Source organism: Helianthus annuus, chromosome 9 (assembly GCF_002127325.2).
Source record: "Helianthus annuus cultivar XRQ/B chromosome 9, HanXRQr2.0-SUNRISE, whole genome shotgun sequence".
Taxonomy (NCBI): domain Eukaryota; kingdom Viridiplantae; phylum Streptophyta; class Magnoliopsida; order Asterales; family Asteraceae; genus Helianthus; species Helianthus annuus.
Genome location: NC_035441.2, coordinates 151,044,896 through 151,061,975, shown reverse-complemented (window position 1 = coordinate 151,061,975; position 17,080 = coordinate 151,044,896). Strand labels below are relative to the sequence as shown.

The 17,080-nt window shown below is 36.8% G+C and overlaps 1 protein-coding gene across 1 annotated transcript; it reads right to left on the bottom strand.

Annotated features, from left to right (window-relative positions):
• Positions 1-6,641: 6,641 nt before the first annotated feature.
• Positions 6,642-7,256, bottom strand: LOC110906535. The gene has a single exon (XM_022151653.1). The coding sequence runs from the start codon at positions 7,254-7,256 to the stop codon at positions 6,642-6,644; it is 615 nt and encodes a 204-aa protein (XP_022007345.1).
• Between the last annotated feature and the right edge of the window lie 9,824 nt (positions 7,257-17,080).

Sequence of the window (17,080 nt, the reverse complement as noted above, 5' to 3'; positions counted from 1 at the left end):
TGTGCGTGATTTTACACAAGTATGGTTTATTCAACGTACGTGGCTCTCATCATTCACCCGAATCAATGTAGCTTAGCACTAGACCTGGCAAACCCGACCCAAATAACACAATTTGGGCTGGTTTGGACTTTTGGTTCAAGGCGTTGGGTTAGTTTGGGTTGATGCATAAAATTTGATGGGTCTAACGGGGCAAAATTAAAAGAAGGAAAAGTGCTAATGGGACAGGATGGGTCATAAGAAGAAAGTCAATGGGTCACAATGGGTAAATCATTATTCCGTTCACTTTATATGGACAAAGCAATGTTCGATTTTGATTTACAAACAACCGCAAATCAATATTTCCGATTTTGCTTGCCTCGAAGCAACAAAGCTAAACAAGAGTTCAAAGTTGATTTACATGAACACCATCGATATCGATTTTGCCCAACACCTTTCGGTTTGTCCGACAGTGTGAGTTACCTCAAGATTTACAATTGCATAACTCCGTCCAATTTCAATTTCTTCATCTGGGTCGGTTGCCACAGTTGTAAAATTTTGGGCCCCTAATCTTGTGACCCGTTCTGACACTTTTTTTTTTTTTTTTTTTTTTTTTTGCAAAACCCAACCTAATCCAAACTAGAGTAACTTTTTTTTAATGACCCGTCCTGACACACACTCTACACGAACGCGTTCTAACCTGTTACTCAAACCCACCCAGCTTGCCAGCATTTAGTATTCATCAATAACATACAATCTTATAAGGGGCCCCCATCTTGTAAATAAAATAAAAAAATGTGGATGAAGATGAAACAAGAATCTAAAATATGTTCATGAAATGGATTCTAGAGTATAAAATGTGATTTCAATAATCATTATTCATGATCAAACACGGACACTTTGTACTTTCTAACATATACAACTTTCAACGAAACTTTCTTTAGAAATCAGAACCATTCTCTTATTCATTTGTCAGACCTACAAGGTTAATTTGTTCAAACTTACCGTTGGGTCCAATGAAACTCTTAAGGCTAGAGGAGAGGGTATGGTGATGGTCCTCCAAGGGAGGATGATCCGCCACGTAGGTGCCATGTCATAGTCATCCCAATGATGGTCCATCCCTCAAAAGTAGAGGGTATGGAGGATGGTTCTAGTCATAGTCCTCCCCATCACTTTTATGTTTTTTTTTTAATCTTCTACTTTTTTTTTAACATTTAACAAATCAACTAACACAATATTTTCATTAATATTAAAAAATATTACATAAACTAAAAAAAACATAAACTTAAAAAAACCATTAACTTAAAAAAAACATAAACTTAAAAAAAATAAACTTAAAAAAAACATAAACTTAAAAAAAACATAAACTTAAAAAAATCCTAATATATTAAAATGAGCTACTAGTCTTCGTCTTCCATGTCGTCGGGTTCGTTTTGAGCGTTGTTCCAAATGTACTCCACCAAGTCCGCTTGTAGGTTATGATGTGTGTACTCGTTACGTAGAGTGAACATGTTCAAATCTTGTTCTTCCCCATTAATTGGAGCAGAATTTCCAGTAGACGCGTTTTCGTCGTACTCGCATATCGCTCTACCTTCGTCTTCAATGATCATGTTATGAAGGATGATACAAGCGTACATAATGTGTCGTAACCGCTTTGGTGTAGCCGAACGTGCTGGATGTTCAATGATTTGCCATTCTTTTGTAGAACACCAAAAGCCCGTTCAATATCTTTTCTCGCACCCTCTTGATACTTCGCAAACTTTTTTCTTTTTTCGTCTGTCGGGTGCGGAATAGTTTTAACGATTGTCGAGTACGTTGGGTATATTCCATCGGCTAGGTAGTAACCTCGCCTGTATTCCACCCCCGAAACCGTAAAGCTTGTGTCTGGACCTGTACCTGCCACTACATCCTCAAATATTTGTGACTGGTATATGATGTTAAGGTCATTGAGCGAACCAGGTAGACCAAAAAAAACATGCCAGATCCAGAGATCGAGATCCTGTGACGCAACACCCTCTAGAATAATAGTCGGATGTCCATGATCTCCCCTAGTATACTGACCTTGCCAGGCAACTGGGCAGTTCTGCCACGGCCAGTGCATGCAATCAATGCTCTCGAGCATTCCTGGGAAACCATGTCTCTGTTCGTGTGCTTGATATAATTTTTGAACGTCGTTTGCGTTCGGTTTCCGCAGTTATCTCTTGCTATACAATTTGACAACCCATTCGCAAAACTTGTGCAAACATAGACGTGCGGTTCTTTCAGACATCCTTATATACTCGTCTAATGCGTCGGGTGCGTAACCGTATGCCAGTTGGCGAATGGCCGACGTACATTTTTGTAAATGACTGAAACCCCTTTGCCCCCTAGCGTCGTTTCGCAGTGTAAAAAAAGGATCAGACTGGGCCATGTCGCCTGCAATACGTAAAAACAGTGGACGACTCATGCGGAACCGACGTCGAAAAATCTCGGCTGGGTACACAGGTTCGTCGGCAAAATAACCGGCTACTAATTTAACGTGGGCGGCTATAAATTTAAACCGAAACATAAATGAAATTAATTATAAAATACATTTTCAAAACTATATAAAACATAAGGAAAAATAGTAAAGTACCTTCTTGGTCTCGGTTTAATTTTGCTCGTCTAGTTTGCCGTTGGGACGACGCTTCATCACCCGCCATGAAGACCTGAGCATCGTTCATAATCATGTTGTGCATAATAGCATCCTCTTCCGAAGATGATGAATACCACGTAGACGAAGATGATGAAGAGATGGAAGAAATTGAAGAAATGGAAGAAGGTGAAACCATGATAATTTTTTAGAGAGAGATGGGGTAGTAGCGGGTAAAAAATGGTATAAAAATTGATGAGTTTTTATAAAAAGGGAAGAGGGGTTATAAAATGTGAGAGAGTATGAGATTGTAGTGGGTGAAAAGTTGTGAAAAAGGTATAAAAGAGGTAAGTATTTATAAAAGTGTAAGTGAATTGGGTATTTTTTTTAAAAATAACCGTTGGATTTATTGAAATAAATGAGAATTTAATTTATTTTTTTTAACGGCTACATTTGACTTGGGGGCCAACATGTTTAGTTCGTCGCAAACGGCAAGAATTGGAAGATGACGACGGGACCGGGGGGGGGGGGGGGGGGTGGTGTGCCGGCGTCGCCGAACCAAGACGGGGTGGGGGACGGTCCCCATACCCTTTAGCCTAATAAATTAACCCTTTTTTTAATTCCATTGATTAGGCACTCACGTTTAAGTTACTAGGATATGATTACCCAAAGGTCAAAGGTCATATGAGATGTTTTATTATTTTTAACAAGCAATTCTGTTTGCTATTAGGAAAAACAAAACCTTTATAGATACCATTTAGATTTTTCATAGTCCCTAATATATAATATAATTTAAGAATCTATTATAACAAGTAAAATATAAAAACTTAAGCTCGTGACATTAAGAACTAAATAAAGTCTTAAAAAAACAAGTGTGATTGGTGAAAATTCTGACCAGTGCCCGAGTTGATACTCGGAGTTCAAGATTACGGATAGGTTTGATATCTTGAACCTGTTCCTAATATATTACTAACTTATTTCTTGCACATGTGATGCGTGGTTAGGGTTTCAAATGGTTGGCGTGACGGTGGCCAGTGGAATCGACAATGGCGATGGTACTAGGTGGTGTGGGGTGGATGGTGGTGATGATAAGACTAGTTGGTGTGGGGCGGGCGATGCCATGCAACGCTGGCTAAACCACACCGGGCCAGCGTTGGCCACCGCGTTGCCCCGCTGGCGTGGCTTTGAAGCCTGGCGTTGGGTGGGGGGAGGTCTGAGGTGGCTGGCTTTGATTGGCTGGTGGGAGATGACCGTTTCCACACCCCACTTTTTTTAAAAATCAACATGTCACCCTAACGCCGCTTGGCCACGCCGCTTCCACACCCCACTTTTTTTGGATGGTCTGGTAGAGCTCACACTCGCCACGTGTCGAGCAATACCCACAACCCAAGCCCCCACACCCCATGGTCTAAGTGGCAGAAATGGAGAGCTGAGGAGGAGAGAGAGAGAGAGTAGAGAGTTTTAAAGTGGAGAGCTGAGGAAGAGAGAGAGTAAGTAGAGAGATTTAAAGTATTTTTAATAAAATATTTTGGTGTTTAAATTATACATAATTAGTCCCTGAAAACATGAAATGACAAAATTGCCCTCATGTGCAATGCACATGATCATATTTATTGAAAAAAAACTAACCGAGTTAGGCCAATAGGATAAACCGTGCAATACTCTAAAACATAAAGGACAAAACTAATCAATTGTAAAGGCAAATGACACCGCCTGACATTAGGTATAAAGATAAATGTCAAAACTTGCAATTCACTTTAATTTTTAGTATATTTTGAAAGTGGTTGTGGGTAGAAAAGAGAGAAAATGTAATGATAAAAGCATTAAAAAGTATTATTTAATTGAAAAGGAGAAATAAATGATAGTGATTTTTAGTGTGATATAGAGTAAAAAATGGGATTGGAGGGGGGGGGGTGTTGGATGCTCTAATATAGATTAACATCTATATAGATTAGTCTGATATGTCACTCCTCTATAGCAAAAAACACTCAGATTAGTGGGATTAGTGTCTGACCTCAAAAGTCAAATTGTACTCCATACCTGGTAAAAGTTAACAATAATATAATATGACCTGCGATTGCCTGCGGCTATCTGGCATGTGTTCAGCATGGCAATGATCAGAGCAAAGTTATCAATACACGCTCCAGTGACATTGGTATTCGTCGAAAAGTAGTTTTGAAATCAACTCATGTGGGGTTTTTTAGTGCTTAAAACAGTTTTGCAATCTATGTTGGATATTTCAGTCAAATCGGGATTGACTTAGTGACTAAAGTGGATTGTAATACACGTCAAACAAGTTAGGGGGTGTGGGGGAACACTGGTTTACGTTGTTATAATTCTAATTATTCGGGCAGAGTCCGTAATCAATGAGGGTGCCAAGGGGGTGGGGGGTTCGGGGGCAGCACTCCTTGGAGTAGGGATGGGCATGGTACCCGTTCGGTACTGTACCGAAAGTACCGGTACCGAATAACGAAGAAATTCACGCTCCAGTGACATTATTATTTTCGTCGAAAAGTAGTTTTGAAATCAACCCATGTGGGGTTTTTTAGTGCTTAAAACAGTTTTGCAATCCATGTTGGATATTTCAGTGTAATTGGGATTAACTTAGTGACTAAAGGGGATTGCAATACACATCAAACAAGTTAGGGGTGTGGTGGAACACTTGTTTACGTTGTTATAATTCTAAGTATTCGGGCAGAGCCCCTAATCAAGGAGGGTGCCAAGGGGGCAAGGGGTTCGGGGGCAGCGCTCCTTGGAGTAGGGATGAGCATGGTACCCGTTCGGTACTGTACCGAAAGTACCGGTACCGAAAAACGGAGAAATTTGGTACCGGTGTTTTACCAGTAAATACCAGTATCGTACCGGTGTTGGTACTGAAAAACGGGGAAAATAGGTACCGGTAACGAATATACCCGATACGGTTCGGTGTCGGTATCCAGTACCAAATGTTCATCCCTACTTTGGAGCGGCGTCCAAGGGGCAAAGCCCCTGAATGATCAAATGGTGGAAGACATGCATTTCTCTCGAGAGATGCAAGTTCAACTCCCACTTGGTGTAGAGTGCGGCATTGGTGGACAATGATAGGAGACCCAGGGAAACATGGGTTCGATCTTTGAGCAAAACGGGTTTTAACGGTAATTTCACCGTCGTGCCTACGGGCGAGTGGGTTACCGGGTTTTCCCCGGAATTGGTGGTGGACTCGGGTTACTCTCAGAGTACTCCGTTTGGTCCAGTGGGTGCCCCGAGAATGCTCGGGATTGATTCTGTTGGTCGTTCAAAAAAATATATGTATATTTTGGTTACACTTCCGGTTCATTAAATTACTTCATCAGGGGGGAAGGGGGCGGTCCGTTATGGACTCCCCATCACGAGTGATAGTATCACTAACATCGTCGCCTCCATGTTGGTCACGAGTGATAGGAATAACTCGTTGATTATATAACGCGTTGAACATATTGATGAATGAATGTGTATGACTTGTACATTGTGTATTAATACTTGTACATTGGAATCACATCACTAGTGATACCACCCCCACTACAATTCTATCAATAGTGATAGAATATTGGGTGATGACATGGCATGATTTGATTGGATATTGGGAGTGATAGAAATCTATCACTAGTGACCACCCCCCCCCCCTTAAAGATACCTTAGGAAAATAACTTTACGGAAATCCCTCTTATTTCGAGATGCAAAATTAAGGCAGTTTTGGCAATTTTAATTTATAAAATAATAAATGCCTAGAGGCAGTTACCGGGACTCGTCCCCAAATTCGAAATTAGTGTTTTGGTTACACTTCTGGTTCATACGCATTCCACAAAAAAATCGCATACTAGTTCTTATTCTCAATCTAAGTTGTATCCGATTAGATTTTTCGGAAGAACGACCAAAATAATTCGATCCGAAAGTGATTACACGTCCTATCATACATACTCTATTTTCCCCAACAATCTATTGGTCCGTTTATTTTTGTCTTTTTTTTTTTTGAAAAGTAAACTTCATTAGAAAACCGGGGACTCCCCCAAAACAAAACCGAAACCCAGGACAAAAATTACAACATATACATAGGATATTTACACCATTCAACCCAATCTAAACCCCTATATTTAGACCTGTTATCCAGCCATAGGAATCCTAACGACTTGATGTCTCCCATGATGTCTTCGCTTCTACCGGTGCCCTTCGAGAACACAACCGAGTTTCGGGATTTCCATACACACCAGCATCCCAACATAAACAACCCTTTGACCACTTCTCTAGCATCTTTTCTTGACTCACAGAATTTATAGTGTTCCAAAACATCCTTGACCTCAAAAGCAAAAAGTTCCGGAATCCGAGCCCATTTACAAACATTCTGCCATACTTTCTGAACTAACGGACACCCCGAGAACAAATGATCAGCATCTTCATCACTTTCCTCACAGAAAACGCAACTCAATTCGGGAATTTGAATGTTTCTTTTAGCTAACGCCTTCCTCGTCGGAATTTTATACATACCAGTTCTCCAAACGAAGATGTTTACCTTCGCCGGAAGCCATTTACACCATTCGAGCGGCTGAAGCGGACACTCCGCTCTTTCCTTGATCAAAAGCTTTCTAACCAAAGCCGCCAAGAACTTTCCGTCTTTATCCCCAAGCCACCCCCACGAATCCTCTTTGACCTCCATCTTAAGCGAAACCCCAAAATTATTACACTCCTACAGCTCAATAATCTCACTAGGCAAAGAAGGCTGATGATGCCAATTCCAATTACCGGCCAAAGAGCCATCTTGAACCACAACCCTTTCAGAAACTTTGCACTCTTTATGAATTTCCAGCTTGAAAAGCCTTGGCCATCTGAACATAAGAGGCCTGTCTCCTGTCCAAAAGTCCATCCAGAATCTAATACTGTTCCCGTTTCCCACATTTCCTTTCATAAGACAACCGGCCTTTATATCGTTAATAATAATTTTCTTTTCAGCTTTGACGATATTATTCCAGATTCCGGTAATCCTCTGATTACAAGGGATCTTCGACCATCTCTTTTTTACTACATGGCACGCCTCGATCACTATTCTCCATAAACTATTGGGTTCTGACTTGAATCTCCATATCCATTTGGAGAGGAGGGAGTCATTAATCGTTTTAAGCCTGCAAATACCCAAACCCCCCATTTTTTTAGGTAATGCCACTTTCTCCCAAGCGACCTAGTGTATTTTTTTAACCGCGTCATTACCCCCCCCCCCCCCCCCCCGCACACCCAAAGGAATTTCCTCATAAGAGCCTCCAATGTATCCACCACTTTAACAGGAACTTTAAATATGGAGAAAAAAATATATAGGAAAGCTCTCAAGAACTGCCTTTATGAGAGTCACCCTACCCCCGATCGAGAGAGTTTATTTTTGTCTAGGCTTTAAATTTTGTTCGGAAACTCTTTCTTTTGGCATGCGATATTTGAATTGAATAGACATTAAAACATGAATTTCATACTCTGAGCAACATATTTTGAAACTATGTTTTTTCTTTTCTTGATTCCGCAATGATACACTTGTGTTTAATTTCACACAAGTACGGTTTATTCAACGTACGTGGCCCTCATCAGTCATCATCCACTTGAATCAACGTATAAAGGTTTGCTTTCATTGTTCACATGGTGTGTTGTCTTGAACATAATTTGTCGTTTTAGTTTGTTTTTGTTGTCATTCTATGATAATACTACTAATTGTGGTCTATTAGTGTAATAAGATGTATGCAAGAGAGTAGAGACATCAATCTGCTATACCTATGAAACCGAGTTCTCTATTTATGTTATGTTTAAAACACAAACACAAAACAAAATCTCCAGTGGAAAACATGAATTGTTAATCTTGATGGGCTTTAAATTTTGACCCAATAAAATGTTTTGAACCTATTTGTATATAATCCCATTTTTTGGGCAAATTATATATTACTAGTATTAAGCTCCTGCGTTGCAGCGGTTGTCATAAAACTGTGTTAAATAGTAGGAATACTATATCATTGTCAGCGACTACCAACATCGGTAAAGCTCGTAAAAACAAAATAAATAAAAGCGGGAAAAAAATAACGCCGAGCGAAAAGCAGACGTAAAATCTTTGAATCACGCACGCTTGTTGCTGAGAAATTAAACCGAAACGTAAAACATATAAAAAAATAACTAAGCCCATCCAGAAACCGCGTGTTAGAAGAACTTGTGAAACACAAAAAAATAGATGTCACGCGACGGGCCAGTCAAACGGGAAAAAATATACGAAAAAATGTTGAATCCCACACGCACGTTGCGGTGCGTTAACTCACAAAATTTAGAACGAAACGAAAAACTTGGAAAATATGAAAAGTATGGTGGACCAAAATTGAAAATAAGAAAGAGTTGGGATTAAATTGTAAAAGATGAAAAACTTTGGGTTAAAAGTAAAAAAACAAAGGGTCTAAATTGCAAAATTGAAGTTATTTATTAATTTTAGATAAAGATAAGGATAAAAATAAGTGATATCTATATATTGGTTATTAATTAATATTAATATTAAAAACATTATTAAACAAATATAAATAAAATTTATGACGTTGAAGGAGAGAATGTCATGTAAGATCATTTAAAATCTTTTAGACCATGTGTAGTGGTAAGATGTTATAATGCCCCCACCATGGGGCATTATCCGACACGTGGCATCCTAGTCAGCGTTGGGCATTATAGCATAAAGTGGTGTAGTGGGGCATTATGCCAATAATGCCCATATTATTTTTAATGGAAAAAAAATTAAAAGGATGTCAGGTTGAAAAATTAAAAGGATGTCATTGGTGGAAAAAGTAATTGTCAACAAAAGTGGCATGGAAGTCAACAAAAGTGGCATGGATGTCAGAGGCCACATTGCAAATTCGGCGTTTTAATTAAAACGCGAACAACAAATTTATCCAAAAATAACGCCCTATAACGCCTACCGTAGTGGTAGGCGGGGCGTTATAGGGCGTTTTAAATGAAAAATTTTTAAAAACAACGCCCCAGTACACATGGTCTTATTATAAGTTAGATTAGATTAGATTAGATTAGATTAGATTAGATGTTTATATTTGGTCAAGGTTACATGAATGCTAAGTTTTAGATGTTTATAACGGACGTCTTAGGGGACTAGGGGTGGTTCACTAGTGATAGAATTTATCACTCACAAGCACCAATCAAGTTTCGCCATGTCATTGACCATTTTTCCATCACTCACAACCATTTTTAGTGGGGGTGGTCATCACTCACCACCACACCCAACAATTTCCCCCCAACCAACAAATACCCTCACAAAAATAAACCATAACGCGTTGAATACATCACGAAATCGGGGTTTGCGTTATAAAATAACGCGTTGAACAATATGCGGCGGCGGCCCATAACGCGTGGAAGTTTATTCCGTGATACTATCACGCATGTGCCCCGGGTCCTCTTATAGTATAGATTTTTACCTTTTATGGTTAGTGGGTTTGTTTGTAAATAATAGTATAATAAAAAGAAAAATGCCCGGATAGTCCTTGTGGTTTCGCCTTTTTTCACCTATAGTCCTCAACTTTCTAAAATTACCTGAATAGTCCCCAAGTTTTCATTTTTTGTTCCCGGATAGTCCCTGGGTCTAACTTCAGTTACTTTTCTCTGTTTAAATGATGTGAAATGACAAAAATACTCTTTCCTTAAAAGGCCAAATCATAGGGACTATCCGGGCATCTTATTCATTTTTATTTATAAAACCCCACCACCACACTTCATCTTCAACCTCCACCCACCATCACCCTCCTCCACCCTCCACTATCAACCCGAGCCGGAACCGAACCGAGTTGCACCAAGACCTAAACTGAACCGAATCACCACTCCAGCCGGAGTCACCACCACTGCAACGAATCGAACAAAAATGACTAAAATGAAACTGACCGGAGACTGAACCGAGTAAACTCAAAACTAAAACCTTAACCAAGACTAACCTGCACCGGAATCACTTGTCAGAAATTGGACCGAGACTCGAACTGGAACCGAACATTGAATCTGATCCGAGTAGAAACTGAACCTAGTATCAAACCGAGACACGAGCCGAGACTCCAAACCTGGACCGACGAGACCCTGAGTTGAGCTAGATGAAACCAAAACTTGAAGCCCGTATGAACCAAAGCCGCCGCGAGCGGCGCTGCTGTTGCCGGAACGCCACCACCGTCTACCATCATCGTCTCCATCGACCACCACTATCGACACCACCTGTAAATCACGTAAGGAACCAGAAAAGGGGTGGATCCAAAAGGATCTAATGAAAAACGAGATGAAGAAGATGACGAGTTCAGATGTTACCGGAGTGAACCTGTTGAAACGCGGCTGCCGGAGCTGAAAGTGTCATCCCCGCAACTCGAATCGGAAAACCGACGCTGGAAAAGGTCTCGGGAGGTGCGGTTTAAGGGGGGTACACCCTGGTTCCACCATGAAAAACGGCCGGAAAACCCTGGTTCCACCGTGAGTCGCCAGACTTTCGCCGGAATTGGAGAGGGAGAGAGAGAGGGTGATGGTGGAGGGTGGAGGAGGGTGATGGTGGGTGGAGGTTGAAGATGAAGCGTGGTAGTGGGGTTTTAAAAAAAAAGAGAGAAAAATGCCCGGATAGTCCTTGTGGTTTGGCCTTTTAAGAAAAGGGTATTTTTGTCATTTCACATCATTTTAACAGAGAAAAGTAACTGAAGTTAGACCCAGGGACTATCCGGGAACAAAAAATGAAAACTTGGGGACTATTCAGGTAGTTTTAGAAAGTTAGGGACTATAGGTGAAAAAAGGCGAAATAACAAAGACTATCCGGACATTTTTCTCTATAATAAAATAACAATTTTTAAGGTTTTTTTATAGATATTGTAAACACACAGAGCTCTAGCCTATAAAGAAGATATAAAATGTAGAGATGCATAGTTAGGGGACGGTGGCATGAGGGATCTGCATCGGGATTTGGTCTTCGCGTAACGAATTTAGGATTTTGATGCTCACGAATCTTCGTAACAAAAGAGAAAGATACGATATCTACTTTTTTATTCCATTCCATAGTTGAACAAAATTAAACTTATTTTTTATACAATTGAATTAATTATCTTACAAGTTTAGTAAGGGGTTGAAGAGAAACTGTATTTTCTCAAACAACTTGTTAGGAGTAATATTTGTCATTCAAAATAAATGCAAACCATCCTTCCCAACACAACTAAGACATAACAAAAATACATGGCAAATGATGTAGAATATTTTTAGTTATAGTAACGACATATGAACCATTCATGGATGAACAACTGATAAGCAAGCATATAATTTTTTTTATCTACAATATGGTTCGATTGATAAAGCGTTTAAACAACAATTGACTGAGGCATAACTGTCTTTCTTAAGTCTGCAAATTCTTGCATTTTGGCCTCGTTCGTTCTAGTCCCATCTTGGACACACGACACCCTAAAACTTACCTTGATATCACAACTTAGGCTATAGGGTGTGGTAATGACCCTTTATGACCACGAGGACCCTCCACGTTAGTGTCATGTCACCCATCTCTAATCAACAATCCAAAACCACTACCCTAAAAGTGTGATCATGACCCAAACCACTATCATCTTATTTATTTTAATTTATCTTTATCTAAAGAAAAAGGAAATGACTATTTGAAAAATAGAAAGGAGGATCATGGTTGTCATGGTTTAATCCATGCAAACCATGGAGGATTAGGGAAGGGGGTGGTATAATCTTCCATTCATGTTCCTACGTGGCGAATCATGTCCAAGCATGACCCTCACACCCTTTAACCTTATAGTCGGATATTTCTAGGAAGTATGCAAGTGTCACAAGCTCACAACTTATGGTTATTTTTAGAAATGTGCCTACATGTAAGGATGTTCAATATTTGAATCGGGTTCGGAAAACCCGAAGTTTGATTCAAACCGAAATCGAATTTGGGTTTCAAATATTCAAACCGGAATCGATGAATTTTGAACTGAACCAACCGACCCAATTATTCGAATAAATCTATTTATTTTTACCAAAAGAATACATACATTTTTATTTATTTTTTAATATATGTTATTAATTTTATTTGTTTTATATTCATAATTCAGGTTATTTGAATCAAGATTAAATCAGTTTTTCAGAGTTAAAATTCGAATTCAATTTCAAAATTTTTAAATTCAGAGAAACCAAATAAGTCGAAAGTAGACCGATGTAATCCCAAAGCAAATGATAATTAAGCATTTGTCGATTGAGTCCTTGGATACTTGTCAACCGGTTAGGATTTTCTAACTTATTAAATCAAAATAACCCAACATGAAGATGAGTACAAGAGGTGTTTTTTGGTAACCCACCCTTGAGGTTCCAAATCGACCCGTTTTGCCCCTAACATGAAAATGGTAAATCACATGAATCACAGACATATAATACGGTCTTAGGGACTGATCACTAGACCAAATCGGTTACGAGAACAATATATTGCAGTTGTAAATATTTTAAAGAAAAAAACATTTATATAATAAAAAAAAGTAAAATTTACAAGTCTAAATAATTCTAAGTTCGTTCAAACCACTCATTGTATTACCTGTCCTATTTTTATATCCATATATCGCAACATTGACCATGTCCTTTTCATAAGGTGGGGGTTCCTTTATATCATAAAAGTGGTAACACTTTTGAGAAATTTCTACATGAAATGATTAGTTTTTATTTCATTTTTAAGATAAATAAATGAAGTTATCAAAATTCCCACTACAGACTCCTGTTTGGTTTTATCTCTTATATTATATGGAGATAAAAGTTAAAAACATTTATATATGCACTTAACTTTTGCTATGTTTAGAATTACATGCATAAGTTATTAACAAACCAAACGGTACGTAGGAACATTTCATAAATTCACAAGTTTTTGGATCAAACTAACCTATCAGATTTAAATGAATATTAATATTGCGCACGAATACATGTATTGCGTCATTTTCAATCAAACGGTAAGCTAAGCAATATAATAATAATAAAAAAAATGGTCACGTCATTCCAATATAATGGTAAGTAACAATAAAATGAATGATCACGTAAATGTAAATATTTGGATAATTGATCCCGACATTTTTGTTGTTAGACACTATGACCACCATATATGCCTCAACACATTAATTAACACATATATGCATTATATGGGTGATGACGAATTCATCACTTAGGGTTGCTTCTCTAATGTTTTAAAGACAAAAGCATATGGGACATTATATTTAAAAAATAACTTGTATAAAGTCATATCTATATAATAAAAAAATAATATGAAATATATTAATTCAAAACCGTTAGAACTTTATATTTTACCTACTTTATAAATTATAAATTAGAACATGACTATAATATTCTTTCTAATTTTTACACTTCTAGTTCTAATTGTCATAACCTAAATCTCTATATAAAGGAACATATGCACACTTAAAATATGGGTTAGAATCAAATACAAAGGATAAAATAAATAAGACGGGTAAGAAAAAATTCTAGTCCATTAATCTTATATTTGAAGAGTTGAGATTAGTTGTAGGGAAAAGAATATAATAGAAGGGCATAAAGGGAATCATATATTTATGGATTTTCTCTCTCCACATGCAAGACACATGCCAATTCCCCCATCGATTTAAAACGTCCATAACTTTTTCATACGACATTTTTTTTTTTAAATTTCACCATAATAACTAGCGGTTTTTTTATCTTTAATATGAGTACCATATTATCATATAAAAATAAAATAAAAAAATTTCATTTTTACCGGGTTTTTTTTGCATTGTGTTAAAGGTTCAGGTCATTGTGTCTTTTAACTGGGTTTTGGTCAGTAGAGTTTCTATACATTGTGTTATTATCAAAACCTATAACACAATGTTAGTTTGGGTTTTATCCATTGCGTTTTTATAAGAACCTATAACACAATAAATGACACAATGAAGATGGTGTTATATCTGGGTTTTCTATAAATTGTGTTATTAGTTCAGGTCATTGTGTTTAATATGTTATTCATTGTGTTTAAATATGTTGTCCATTGTGTTTTAATAATTTGTTCAATTTTTTTATTATCTTTGTTCATTGTGTTTTAGTTTGTTGTGTATTGTGTTTTTAGTTTGTTTTCCATTGTGTCTTCATTTGCTCTCCATTGTGTCTTTTATCTGTTGTCATTAATTGTGTCTTTTATCTGTTGTCATCAATTGTGTTTTTATTTAGTCTGATACTTATTGTGTTATATGTTATCGCCATTGTGTTATACGTTATGGTCATTGTGTTTTAGTATGTTGTCCATTGTGTCTTTATCTGTTGTCATTGATTGTATTTTTGATCTACTTTACATTGTGTTTTACATCATGACCATTGTGTTATTATCAAAACCTATAACACAATGTTAATTTGGATTCTATCCATTGCGTTTTTATAAGAACCTATAACACAATAAATGACACAATGAAGATGGTGTTATATCTGGGTTTTCTATAATTTGTGTTATTAGTTCAGGTAATTGTGTTTAATATGTTATTCATTGTGCTTTAATATGTTGTCCATTGTGTTTTAATGATTTGTTCAATTTTCTTTAGTATCTTTGTTCATTGTGTATTGTATTTTTAGTTTGTTTTCCATTGTGTCTTCATCTGCTCTCCATTGTGTCTTTTATCTGCTGTCATTAATTGTGTCTTTTATCTGTTGTCATCAATTGTGTTTTTATTTAGTCTGATACTTATTGTGTTATATGTTATCGCCATTGTGTTATACGTTATGGTCATTGTGTTTTAGTATGTTGTCCATTGTGTCTTTATCCGTTGTCTTTGATTGTGTTTTTGATCTACTTTACATTGTGTTTTACATCATGTCCATTGTGTAATATGCAACTGGGTTTTGAATTTTTTTTGAAAAATATAACAATATGGTACTCATATTAAAGATAAAAAACGCTCAATTTTATGGTATAATTTTTTTTAAAAACAAATGATGTATAAAAAAGTTACGGACGCTTAAAAATTGGGGGGGGGATAACATGTGACTTGCATGTGCATATTCTCTTTCCTCTTGTAGACAAAATTATCATTTCCATTTAATTCCTTTTAGGACACTTGTCACTATCTGATGGCTTCTTACCCTTCTTATTTTTAAATATTTTGTATTATAACTCAACCCTAAAATATATATACATGCATATATATAGCACATAGTTATATATTTTTTTAAATTATAATCACAATGACAAACATAAATAGCCAATAAGGGATATAAAATGAGGGTAAGTACGATAACATGTGAAAATTAATCACCTTCTCCTAAATGATCTAAATATATGAAAATGACATGATTAATATAACCACAATGACATAATTATAAAAATTATACTTCTTCACATAATTATGGGTTGGGACAAAGTTGAACGGGACGGATTTGGGTCAGGTCTGAAATCCGAATTTTCGAACAAGCAAATTTAAACAAGAAACAATCTACTAAACAAAAATAAACTAAATTGGTAAATATAAGAGAAAACAGTTTGTCTTGGCGGAGCTAGCGGGCCACCCCTCAATATTGTCGGCGAAGTGAAAAATTAGTGCAAAAGTTTTATTTTCTTCTTCGTTTTATGTACCGTATACCACCTGAGCAAATACTTTGATACCCAAGTCTAAAAATAATTTTTATGATACCCTTGAATTTTCTTTTAGATCCGTCATTTTCATCCTATACAATAATTTAAGGGATGGGGATGATGATGGCATAGGTGTAACTATATGAGGTCGGTCGTGGTGCAAATGCAATCATACGGCATTGTTCTTGTGGTGGAGCTTCCACCATTTCTTGTTCCTTTCAATTGAACTCCACTTAATTAATTATTTATGTAGGAATAACACGTTTCTTTGTGATGTGGTAATGGTGTTATTTTTTTCGCATTAATTTCATTTCTTTGCTTAAATATGAATTACACTAACTAAAAAGATCATCAACCTTTATTAAATATTCTTTAAATATTTAGATGTGATTTTTTAAGTGGGGAGTTAATTTGTAGACCAAACTAATTAAGTTGCATGTCATGTTTAGATTATATGTGACGAAATCCATTGAAAGTACTCTCTCCACAGGCCAATTACCTTGTTTGCCACTTCCGGTCACCACCACATTTAACTCTTCTGTTTTTCCTTTCTTTTAATATCATTTAGCGGTTGTAAAACTTAATAATCATATGATTTAAAGGGTGGGAGTTTTATGATTGAAATTGTAGTGTTTTATAATTTTGTACACTTTATAAAAAGAATGGACTGTGTAGCCGAACTCATCCATGATTTAAAATATGGTTGTTTGATGAATAAAAAAATTTTGTGATTTATATGATCGTTTAAGTGGGTGTCGATTCTTTATAACTTTTGTATTTTGCCATACTTATCGTATTGTGTTTTTGAGATTTATATTTTTAAGGAAAGAGAAAGGAAAGGTAACAAAGGTATGGATTATAGGTTTTTTTCAATGAAAAAAAAA

Bases quoted from the DNA above. Each gene is read 5' to 3' on its own strand.
- LOC110906535 (XM_022151653.1), bottom strand. From the start codon at position 7,256: ATGGAGGTCAAAGAGGATTCGTGGGGGTGGCTTGGGGATAAAGACGGA.